Genomic DNA, 13310 nt, shown 5'->3' with positions numbered 1-13310 from the left:
ACCGATCAAGATGAATATTGGTATAATGATAAATAAGATCTTTGAGAAAAACATAGAGTACTATGATACTAAAATAAAAATATAAGGAGGTGAAATAGGGGTTGAAAGTTTGTATAGTCTTTTAGTTTTAGAGTTACAGTTTTGAAAATTTGTTCATACATCATAAAAAAATACTGAATATAATGTCATTCAAGATTTTTTTTCAACCCCTAAAGTGGTAAAATAGGGGTTGAAAGTTTACATTGATTTCCACGCGGACGAAGTCGCGGACGTCCGCTAGTTCACTAATATTTTTATAACACCCCTCTTTTGCGTGGGCGGTCGAAAACGCACCACAAACTAGGTTTGATGGCTTAAAAGGATATTCTTAACCACCCCCTAAGAGCGTGTCATATCGGTTACCGTAATTTGCAACGGGGGTATCAGGGACCGGTGAGAATAATGAGATCCGAAGCCTCGTGTTGATTGTTATTGTCATGTTTGAACACCCCATTGTTGGGAACGTCAAAGGAAAACGTGACTCTAATAAGATCACGGAAATATAGCTTTTTATCAGATACTGGCGTTTGTTCGCGGTTTCGTTTGCATTGGTTAATTGATTTTATCAATCAATTTTATGGAGCGTTCAAATTTTTTTTAATTTTTTCGCAAAGCATAAGTCACCTAATTTTAAGAGTGATTACCGCCACCAATTAGCATTTCCGGTTTTTGTGGGATTTGTTGTTGGGGTTTTTTTTTTTATTATTTACAAGTTAGACTACAAACTCACCTGATGGTAAGTGATGATGCAGTCTAAGATGGAAGCGGGCTAACTTGTTAGGAGGAGGATGAAAATCCACACCCCTTTCGGTTTCTACACGGCATCGTACCGGAACGCTAAATCGCTTGGCGGTACGTCTTTACCGGTAGGGTGGTAATTAGCCACGGCCGAAGCCTCCCACCAGCCAACACATTCACATTTATTATGATGCGTGATAGCCCAGTGGATATAAACTCTGCCTCCGACTCCGGAGGGTGTGGGTTCGAATCCGATCCGAGGCATGCACCTCCAATCAAGTATCACAAGTCTCAAACGGTGAAGGAAAACATCGTGAGGAAACCTGCATACCAAAGAATTATTCTCTGCGTGTGTGAAGTCTGCCAATCCGCATTGGGCCCGCGTGGTGGACTATTGGCCTAACCCCTCTCATACTGAGAGGAGACTCGAGCTCAGCAGTGAGCCGAATATGGGTTTATTATATTACTTAAGTTTTTTTCATTACGTAGGTAACTTTTTCTAAAAACAATGAATGCTTCTCTATCTCCTCATATTAGGTGAAAGTTCTCTCTGCTGAGAGAGAATATTGCTATAGGGTAAGTCCAGGATAGTTGCCCCGCTTTTCGAAAATGCTAAATAACTCCGAATTTTATGACCTTAGAGCATTGCGTTCTTTGGGAGATATTAAATATATTTCTTAATGTTCTATATTATCTGAATCGTTCTGATATAGACTGTGTAGATTTTGTGTAAATTGTAATTTTTTAGACCTCTAAAAAATGGGATAGACGCCTACTGTGGCGGATAGATGACTTATCATGAAAAAACTTCTGAGGATAGGTGCCCTTAGTGGAGATTGGCGACTTAGTTTGAACATTGTAATTGGTTTGTTCTGAAATCAAACAACTATATTATTATAATCAGTCTTTATGGTGTTTTATATAACTCTCATTTTCATTTCTTGGCCATCTTTGTCAAAGTTATGCTTTAGCTGTAGCTTTTTAGCAAACTGGTATGCTAACTGACGTATTGCTGTTCGTTCCAGCGGAAATTCAGCTTCTCCTAATTTGAATGTAAGAGCCACGAGTCGTTTTTTGTTATTACAGCATGTTTTCATAAAACAAATAAAAATAAATGCTGGATATATATAATTTTTTTTCAGTAATAATTATGCCAGACAGTAACTACAATGATATGATGCAATACAATACAAAGTAAAAGTTATTCAAATTTAAAACAACAGTACACATACACTAACTTTGAAAATAAGAATTGCTGTTAATGGCAAGACTTCGTCTTAATATTTTAGATGGTATTCCTTATATTCTGAAAATCTGATTTACGCCTTTCTCTCCCTTTTTCATCTCTTCAAACGCTGCTAGCATACTGTCTTCTGTCTAGGTTACAGTACGAGTGACAACACCCTGCTTCCTTTTATATTTACAAGGCATTTTGCTCTCCTGCAACAACACAACACTTATAATAAACAGTCGGGGATAGTTGCCCTTAGGGGCATCTATCCTAATAAAAACCGGGGCAACTATACTTTTTGTAGGGGATAGATGCCCTTATCAATAAAAACAAAAGTTGAGTTCCAATTACTATAAAATATATCAGTTTACATAGGCTAATCTTCAATGCAAGCAGACAAATAGAAAAAAAATTTACATTATAAGCGAGAGAAAAAATACACTGTTGAAAGTACTTACGAATCTTATTTTGGCGCCTTTTGTCGTCTCACCGCGGAACATTTTTACTCACACAGACGAAGCGCATGCACTCCGGTCGAAATTCCTCCCGACACTAAGGTTTGCAGGGGGAGGACTCGTTACTTACAGTAAAATTTAACTTCTACAGTGCTCCTAACATAGTGAAATAAAAATCAAGTCATCTATCCCACTGGGGCATCTATCCTGGACTTACCCTAATCCAATTTTAGCTCCTAAGCCGTTTGGCAGAAAATTTAACTTATTAAGTATTATGTATCTGCAATTTGATGATAGTGAAAAAAAAGAATATAATGGAGATATATACATGTTCTTAAAAATCTAGTCCATGTCCTAAACTTAATAGGGTTGGGTATCGTTGGATAACGATGTCTTTGAATAATTTAGGGATCCATTTGTAAAATATTAAGAGCAATTTTTTGTTAGAGCCATGTGTACCTTCCTTCTAGCGGCTAAACGGTTATTTATCCAGGATACTTGAAAAAAATCACGATAAATTACAAGAAAAACTATAACAGCTAAGTTGCAATTGCTGTTTAAAGAGTTATAGTCGATCAACTTAAAAACGTAATTGGGAATCGAAAATAATTGCATACTAATTCCGTTGTTAATTACATAGTACATAGTTTGTAAAAACTAGAAAGTTGAAATTTGGTACAGATATGTATATTAATTACGTCTATAAAGTGGTAAAAAGAAAATTTGGAAAAAAAAATTGGGGTCCCTTCCCTACATGTAAAGTGAGGATGAATTTTTTATCGTTTATCCCATGGTGTAGGGTAAAGTAATTTGTATTTTTGTGCACTACATAAATGATCAATATGCAAATCAATCTACGGAACCCTACACTGCGCGTGGTCCGGCACGCACTTTGCCGGTTTTTATTAGTTATTATTAAATAATGCCAAAGGTTTCATCGATCAACTGTCCAATGTATTGTTTAATATTATTTGGGATAATAACATTTAAATTAATCACCGCTCATAAAAAATACTAAGTAAATTAATGTCCAACTCACCCGCCACGCTGCTGAAATATAGATTGACGGGCGCATAATTAATGCTTTCAACGACTGGTACGGAGTGGCATCATACTCGACCCTTACACGATTATTTTATTAATTCTTTTGTTACTGGCTTACAAGCCCTAAAATAATAAGGGTACCTATTAATCTACCCCATCATTATTTTAGGGTTACATAAAGACAATTTTGTACCGATTTCAAAAAAGATTTTCTATTTTTGACCGATATCTAATAATGAGGAAGTTATTTGTTCGTTTGTGTATGTATATTTTTATCATATTTTTTTTTTATTTACGACAGCTAGGGTTATTGCAATATCACCCGCCAGTCATTTTGATTTCTCAGTGTACGATTCAAAGCACTACTTACAACATTTTTCATCGTATCTTCGATTTTTCATTGCGAGATGATCGCAAAATGGTTTTTTTTTTTTTTGCGAATACGATAGGTAACTAAAGCTAACTTATCGTAATAACTATACAAATCATGCTCACGTGTCAATAATACTGGCTGCATTTCCGCGCTGGACAGCCAGGCTGATCTTTTGCGCATGAAATGAGCCAGCCCTTCTGTCACCAGTCGAGGCAATGATGAACGAGGTAAAAGCCGCAGTGAAATAACTGGGAGAAAATTTTTGGCACTGCGACTCTATGGCCCAAGGGTCTTTCTTCACTGCAAAAGGAACAAATATGCGACTCTCTGTCGGAGACGCATATCAACTTTAACCACTTAGGTAGGTACGTCATCAACCCATATCCGGCTCACTGCTAAGCTCGAGTCTCCTCTCAGAATGAGAGGGGTAAGGCCACCACCACGCTGGCCCAATGCGGATTGGCAGACTTCACACACGCAGAGAATTAATTCTCTGGTTTGCAGGTTTCCTCACGATGTTTTCCTTCACCGATTGAGACACGTGATATTTAATTTCTTAAAATGCACACTACTGAAAAGTTGGAGATGCATGCCCCGGACCGAATTCGAACCCACACCCTCAGGAATCGGAGGCAGAGGTCATATCCACTGGGCTATCACGGCTCTCCACTGCCACTTAGGTACATACTTAATTCATTATGGCAGAAACGGAAAAACGATGAAAAACGTATTGGCGCATGTTTTTGACGGCCTCCGTGACGCAGTGTTATGCATGGTGGATTTACAAGAAGTCCTGGGTTCGACCTCCGGCTGGACTGATTGAAGTTTTGTTAATCCGTGGCTAGTTACCAACCTACCGGGAAAGACATACCACCAAGCGGTTTAACGTTCCGGTACGATGTCGTGTAGAAACCGAAGGGAGTGTTGATTTTCTGCCTCCTCCTAACAAGCTAGCTTCCATCTTAGATTGCATCATCACTTACATTCAGGGGAGATTGTAGTCAAGGGCTAACTTGTGAAGAATTTAAAAAAATGTTTCGAATCGTACACATCTTTCTTATCTTATTATTAATTCACGGTGTATTTGAATTTAAATGATCTTAAAAACTGTCGGTACATGGTAAGTATTGGAGGGTGGTCTCAAATATTCGCTGTGCAAACATTTCGTTTGGGTTTTGCACATGTATGCACAGAGGATGTCCGGGTGTTTTTGCTCAGCCTAAACCAACACAAGACTTAGGTTTGGTTGAGCAAAAAAGGGTTCTGATAACTTTGCAAGTTAATTTTTTTCTTTCAATTCAATGTGACTTCAAACTAACCATATTAACTATAATAATTATGATGTGAAGTATTACTGCCATATTTAGTACCTATACAGCCAAGCAGCAATACTGTATTGCTGGTAAAATTACAGGCTTAAGAAGCTTATCACCTCAGTATTATGTCTCAAATAAAGCGACGGATATAATACCCATAGAATTTACTGGGATAAAAAGTTGCTTATGTTATGATTCAAGTTCCAATCACAGAAATTCATCTAATGGTTCAGCGTTTAAGCCGTGAATAGGCGACAGACAGATTGAAGGATATTGAATAAGAGCGATGGGGCGATGGTCAGTGGATATGACCTCTGCCTGACATTCCGGGGGTGTGAGTTCGACGACAGCGTTTTTGACGTTTGGAAATTTTGAAAAAATACGTGATATTGGAAATAAGTTTTTTACAAAATCCTTAACTTTTATTAATAATTGATATCGATATATTTCGGACCCTTATTCCATGTAATACACGAAATTAATATTGTTCATATTAAATTTGATATGAGTCAACAATCCCATTACAATAACACGTGACCACTGAGCATCAACAACAGACACTGACACCAAAATATACAGCTATTCTTTCTTCCAGGTGCTGCAGCAAGCTGGCAACATCGAGCGGCTGGGTCGCTTCCTGTGGTCGCTGCCAGCGTGTGAGCGCCTGCACGCGCACGAGTCGGTACTCAAGGCCAAGGCCATGGTCGCCTTCCACCGCGGCAACTTCAAGGAGCTGTACCGACTGTTGGAGTCGCACAACTTCAGCGCGCACAACCATGCCAAGTTACAGAACCTTTGGCTGAAAGGTAACCTTTATGAGGATGATATGCTCCGCTTATAGGCCTATTGTCCTGAGGAAATGGTATAACGTCTCTGTACCTTCAAGAAGCTAATTGACTGCAGGAATTAGTCAAGTTGCAGAACCTTTGTTGGCCGGAAGGTAACCTTTATATTAAGTGTCAAACGTAGGCAAACTGCCTCAATGGTTCCATAGTTAGAAGTGCCGAAGGCTGAGGCAAAAGGAAAAACTTCAAGAAGCTGTACCGACTTTTAGAGTCGCACAACTTCAGCGCGCACAACCTTTGCTGAAAGGGCTGAAAGGTAACCTTTATGATGATGTTATGCTTATAGGTCTATTGTCTTATTAGTGACTAGCGGACGCCCGCGACTTCGTCCGCGTGAAAGTCGATGTAAACTTTCAACTACCTCTATCCTACCTCTACCCTACGCTATCCCTACCCTACCACTACCCTAGCCCTACCCTACCCCTACCCTAGAAACCCCCTATAAACATAAGAGTAGACAAATATAATTAGAAAGTTTCAAACTGCTAAGCTATTGGGAGTTACACGTGTTATTGTGAGTCAACCATAAAAGATAGACTTATATATGTTATTGTGTTTTTTTATATAAGTTTAAGGAGAACATTTCCGTCATACATGAATTCTATGTAGCCTTAACCATTAAGGATGTACACGCGACGGAAGCTTAAAAAATGGAGTAACTTCTCCCGTTTTCTCAACATTTCTCTTCACGGATCTGCTCCTATTGGTCGTAGCGTGATGAAAAGTATACTATAACCTGACCAGGAGTATGTAGAATAATTGTACCAAGTTTCGTTAAAATCCGTCGAGTAGTTTTTGTTTCTATAAAGAACCTACAGACAGACAGACAGACAGACAGACAAACAAAAATTTTACTGATTGCATTTTTGGCATCAGTATCGACCACTAATCACCCGCTGATAGTTATTTTGGAAATATATTTCATGTACAGAATTGACCTCTCTACAGATTTATTATAAGTATAGATAGTTTCTGAAAGCTGAGGAAATGGTGGTGTAACATCTTTATAACTTCAAGAAGCGAATTGAGTGCTGGAGTTAGTCAAGTTGCAGAACTTTTGTTGGCCGGAAGGTAACCTTCATATTAAGCGTCTTACGTAGGCCAACTGCCTCATTGGCACCATAGTTAGAAGGGCTGAGGCAAAAGGAAAAACTTCAAGAAGCTGTACCGACTGTTCACTTTAAATAACTATTAAAGTTTAGCCTTACACAACAAATAACTATAAAACAACTGTAAAAATATGTATTATGTATGTATATTAGTGTGTAATGTCCAGCCCACTACATGGAGGCAGAGCGGCTCCGCGGGCGGCCGCTGGGCGCCGTCGGCAAGTACCGCGTGCGCCGCAAGTTCCCGCTGCCCAGGACCATATGGGACGGGGAAGAGACGTCTTATTGTTTTAAGGTATCGTTTACCTTCCTTTACAACACCACCAGCCATATACTACCCACTTCCAATTCTCACAGAGATATCATCATCATCATATCAGCCGATGGACATCCACTGCAGGACATAGGACTTCCAAATATCACGATACTGAGCCGCCTGCATCCAGCGCAGCCCTGCGACTCACTTGATGTCCTCAGTCAACCTGGCACCTTGGGACCCCAACGTCCATCGGCTCCTCGAACTATGTGCTCCGCCCATTGCCACTTCAGCTTCGCGACTCGTTGAGCTATATCGGTGACTTTGGTTCTTCTGCGGATCTCCTCATTTCTGATTCGATCACGCAGAGATACTCCGAGCATAGCTCGTTCCATCGCCCGCTGTGTGGCATTCTTATGAGTCCCATAGTAAGCGACCAAATCGCGGAAACATACGTCATCACTGTAAAATAATCGTCCAAGGGCTGATATCCCTAAATGTATGATCATCACTAATTCATACGGCTCACTTCACAACCCATATATCCACCACCACGCTGGCCCACTGCTTCTTTTACAATATCGCTTCGATTCTAGCTATTTTGTGTGAGGACTTATTGTCACACATATATCTAAAGGCGATAAAATGAAAGATACGATCTAACATCATTATCAATCGATCAACTTATACACTGCTTGACTAAAGCCTCTTGAATGGATCTCCCAACACCACGGTCTTGAGCAGCCAGCATCATAATATCATGGGATCGGTTTCAGTGTGGGGTCACCATTCCTGCACCTTGAGACCCTAACGTCTATTGGATCTTGGAACCCTTCTCATTTCCAATTCTGTTTCGCGACTCGCCAGACTTTGGTTCTTCTACGGATCTCCTCATTTCTGATTCGATCATGCAGAGAAACTCCGAACATTGCTCTTTGTGTAGCCCGTTGTGTGTCTCTGAGCCTTCTTATGAGGTCCATAGTTAGCGACCAAGTCTCGGAACCATAGGTCATCGCTGGCACCACACACTCTTCGAAGACTTTTTTATAAATCATCACACCATGTATTTTAATAAGAGGATCAATATTGTTCAATGATTCCTTGATACTGTCATCATTGTCTGATGACAATCATGATAGTATCAAGACGATAGTATCAAACTATTATAGTAATAAGCCGATGGGCGACACCTGCTAGACAAAAGCCTTCTTGTGACGTGACGGGTAGCAGCGACAGTGATTGTACCATTATTTTGTGGTAGAGGAAACACATCGATCAGGTCCCAGGACTTGTGACCTTGGGAATAGACTTAAGGGATCCCATTAGAAGGAATCAACATTCACCTTCCCTGCCCGACACTAAACAATTTATGATCAATAATTACAACAACAAAACATTATTGCACAGAATCACTAATGCTACTGGCAGTGTGAAGGTGACCACGCTGCCTATCAAACAACTGAGCTCAAGTCATCAAATACCCTCTTATTTATACCAACATTGAACTTGTGACATTATATAGGTTTTCCCAGCTCGGTGGTCTAGCGGCTCTGATCAGGTACCGGCGATTCGTTTTGTGACCTGGATTTCAATAAGTTTGTCAAGGCAATGCTTCTTCTAATGCCACTAGAGCTTAATGAGAAGTTATTTCAGTAACCTTGACCTGTATTTATTTGTCCATCAGGAAAAATCCCGGTCAGTACTCCGCGACTGGTACCTGCACAATCCGTACCCTTCGCCCAGAGAGAAGCGGGAGTTGGCCGAGACCACCGGCTTGACTACTGTACAGGTGAGTACCATACACAATATATCCCGACAATATATCCCGACAATATATCCTGACAATAGATTCAGTAATCCGCAACTTTATTAAAAAGAAAACAAAATTCGAGAAAGGCTATAGAAAACTTTTTTATTTTATAAGGTTTGTATAATTTCTGCCCAAAGTCTGGATGGCTTCGAATGAAAATGCCAATGACTTTCATAATTATGTCTGACTGAAGAAATATTTTGTTCCTGGGTAACTAATAACGCCACTACATACGGTCAAGTATACCATCAAATCGCTTAGGGATGTAAGCAGTGAAAAATACATCGAAACACTCTATAACGATATTAAGATTTTTTTCACAGCCCGCATAAGCGCACCGCAGTCTGCTGCGCTGGTGTAACCATCACTAGCGTAGCACATGCTGAGTGGTGACCATTTTGGTACCACACACATCATTTTTTTTGGATTGATTTAATATGTATTACTACTTTTCATTATTTTTAAAATTTCTTTCTTTTTTTTGTCTTCTATGTATTATGTGTGTGCGTGTGTGTGTGTGTCCAAATAAAATCATTTTCTTTCTTTCTTTTTTTCAGTCTTGACGGTATACTTGACTGTGTTTGGCTGGCGTATTATGGTCCTTGGACCCAGGAACAAAACGTTATCTATGCTTGACCGTATGTGGCCGGCGTAACATCTATCTTTTACACTGTGGAGTTAGAAATAAAAGGACTTTCTTGAACGCAACCGCGGTTATCAACAGGTCTATTTTGAACTTTTTATAGGTACTCGCATTTTGCGGTAAGGTAACGTGATATATCTCCACCGCTTCCTCAAAACCCAACAGATCGAGTTACGAAGTTTGTTCCTAAACAACTCGTGCTGTCGATTTTTGATTTTGAAATCGAGAACTGTTGTGATAACTACTTGAAGTTTGATTTGGTAGGTGTCTGGTGACCAGGGACTTGTAGTAGCTAGACACCGGTCATGATTACGTACATTTGTCCCGTTGTATTGTAGACTAGCAAACTGCACGCGGTTTCCTCACATAGTTTAAGTACCAGTGGGAATAAGGGGATAAAATACAGCCAATTACATTTACAAATAACGTAGCTTTCTAGGGGTAATTTTTTTATTAAAATCGGTTTAATAGATCCAGAGATTTCCCCCTGCAACACAACAAACTTTACCTCTTTATAATATTCGTATAGATATTAGAAAGTCGGCAGCTAAAGTCGGATGCTATGCCCTTTCTTGCGCACTAATTTCCTCATTGTCAGCATATTTAATTGACAACAATAGGGTTAGGTCTCTCTCCTTATAGGAGAGGAAATATGCAATAAATCCAAGTCTATACTAATATTATAAAGCTGAAGAGTTTATTTGTTTGTTTGATTGAACGCGCTAATCTCTGGAACTACTGGTCCGATTTGAAATTTTTCTTCAGGGTTAGATAGCACACATATCGAGGAAGGTTAAAGGCTATATATTATCCTCATATTCCTACGGGAATGGGAACCACGCGGGTGAAACCGCGTGGCGTCAGCTAGTAACGAATAAACCTAATTGATGCAAACTTTTACTTTATTCCAGGTGTCAAATTGGTTCAAAAACAGGCGACAGAGAGACAGACAAGCAGAACACAAAGACAGGTGGGTGTTTATAATAGTTAAATGTAACATTATCTTCTATTTAATGCCTACGTACTAGAGAACGCCTGTGACTTCGTCCGCGTGGTATTTAGTTTTTGACAAATTGCACGGGAACCGTAAGTTTTTCCGGGATAAAAAGATAGACTATTTGTTGATCTACCTTCATTCCAAAGGACATGTTCCAATTTTGTATGGAGGCTGGGCCTTTATTCTGAGTGTTAACTAAGCAGATCAAATTATTTTCATCTTAAAAGAACACAAAATATAGGGCTTAAAACCCAAAGTAAAATATTTGTAGAACTCGCATTTTTTAAAAAATTAATTAAATAAAATGTATTTTTTTCATTAGCTGACAACATTTAATTTTTATCATGGCAACATGCTTGTAATTCACACTAACAGATTGTCAGTGATCTTCGCGTAGCGGCGTTCGTTTATGGTGTTTTTAAAGCAATTTAAGGATTTTTTTATTCAATGCTTCTCTGTCTACGATTTAATGTTTATTTTTAACTTATGTCTTTTTAACTTATTGACATTTGACAATATTACATGACATTGACAGCTTACACCGGATACGAATTCAATTCCAGGTGTTTTTATTGGCTGTTTTGAACACTTTTACTGTATTGTCTATGTTTAATTTGTAGACAATGGAGCGAATCAAAATAAATATTTATCTAATTAATGCGGGTCCCAAAAATTCTGAAAATTATTTTCTCAACAGCAATTTGTAACTTCTATCCGTAAAAAATACCATCGAACTGCTTAAAAATTAAAAATAATAAAGACCCAATTTGGGACACGTCCTTTCAACCAAATCTATTTAATACCTATACACCCAAACAAACTTTTGCGTTTATAGTAGTAGTTGAGACCGTCGGTTTTACCCGTGTAGTTCCCATTTCTGGGCAACATTGAACAATATAAAAGGTAACCTATATGGTATGCTAGACACTCCCCATCCAATAAATCCACGTGCCTGCAGCGTCTATAAAATATAGTCTACTAGCGGACGCCCGCGACTTCGTCTGCGTAAAATTCGATGTCAACTTTACTACTACCCCTACCTCTACTAGAAGATAGATGTATGGTGTCGCGGACATTTTTGTAGAACTTTTAAAGATACATAAAGTCTCTATACATTAATTTAAATTTTACACAATAGTTAAGGCAGCGCATGCGAATAAGTCTGTTTAAGAGGATTTTTGGTCCGACCTGTATGACAAAAACTGTGATAACTCGGCTAATATATATGATACCTGTATAAAATAGCCTATAGCACTCCCCGATGATGTAGCATTCTACTGGTGAAAGAATTTTTGAAATCGGACCAGTAGTTCCGAAGATTACCCCATAAAGAATGTTACAAACTTACAAACTTACAAACTTTACCTCTTTATAATATTAGTATAGAAGTATAGATATCGGTGGTATAGCTATTAAACTTATCGCCTGCATTATAATTAGAAGCAAAATTGTTGTCTTGTCTAAGCATAATAATATATATTTTTTATTACATTACAAAATCGTTAGGCAGCGAAAACCTTCCCTTCTCCATAAATAAATCTTTTTTTCTGAGATAAAAATGTTAAACACTCTGCTCAAAGATCCAATTTATCTATATCTCTATACCATCAAAATCGATTCAGCGGTTTGCCCGTGAAAACTATCTATAATATTAGTGAAGATTTACAAATGTTTTCAATACCATAGGATCGCAAAAGATTAACATTTATAACAATAAAATTATTATTTTGTTCGTGAATTAATGAAGTCAGACTAAAATGAAATTGGAAATCGTGTAGGTAAAATAGAAATCGCACTTCGACATGGCAAATTGAACCGTAATTCTATAGCAATAAGTTATATTTTAGATCGTGGTTAATACTATTTGTATAACACAGTATCAGGTTACGAAGCCTAGCAAATGGTTGGGTGAATGTTTGCAGACCTTAAACGCAGTGGTGAAATGTCCCAGGTTCATGTTAGGATTTTACTCGGTTTAGATACAGATAGATTGGTGTTACAAATACATTGACATATGTCATATGACATATGAAGATACAGTAAATATTGTATCTTCTTGAAATCCATCGTCTCGCCTATCGGTTTGTCTATTACTAAACAACTCTGTGGTGGGAACAATTAAAAGAGACATTTTGAGCATTTTGAATATGCACTGAGGGTGGCCACCGAGGGGGTTTTAGTGGTAAGTCCCACATAACCCGTCTTGTCCCCCAATAAGTCGGGTATCTCACAAAGAGATTTCCCCCCCGAAAAAAAAAAAAAAAAAAGGTCTGCAGAGATTGTAGCGGAGTGGGAGGGGAGCGGATCTACACGACAGAGGTCCTGCGTACGACTCCTAGTTAGATCTATTATGGATTTTACATTTTCTTAACACGTTCGCTGCGGCACTGATTTTTCTGTAAGTACTTTCCCCTGGTGCGGTACGAGGCTTTTTGACCTCGTGCTAAAACTTTC

General features: G+C 38.7%; 1 protein-coding gene across 1 annotated transcript in view; it reads left to right on the top strand.

Moving 5' to 3' along the window:
* Positions 1-13310, top strand: part of LOC112046084 (homeobox protein SIX2) — a 41741-nt gene that overhangs the window by 16866 nt on the left and 11565 nt on the right. The window contains exons 3-6 of the mRNA XM_052886955.1: positions 5792-6002; positions 7318-7445; positions 9091-9195; positions 10771-10829. Of these exons, the coding sequence (XP_052742915.1) occupies positions 5792-6002; positions 7318-7445; positions 9091-9195; positions 10771-10829 (503 nt within the window). The remainder of the gene's footprint in view (positions 1-5791; positions 6003-7317; positions 7446-9090; positions 9196-10770; positions 10830-13310) is intronic.

The sequence above is a fragment of the Bicyclus anynana genome, chromosome 18 (genome assembly GCF_947172395.1).
Source record: "Bicyclus anynana chromosome 18, ilBicAnyn1.1, whole genome shotgun sequence".
Classification (NCBI taxonomy): domain Eukaryota; kingdom Metazoa; phylum Arthropoda; class Insecta; order Lepidoptera; family Nymphalidae; genus Bicyclus; species Bicyclus anynana.
Note: the sequence above shows the minus strand (reverse complement) of the source record. Positions and strands in the feature narration are given on the sequence as shown.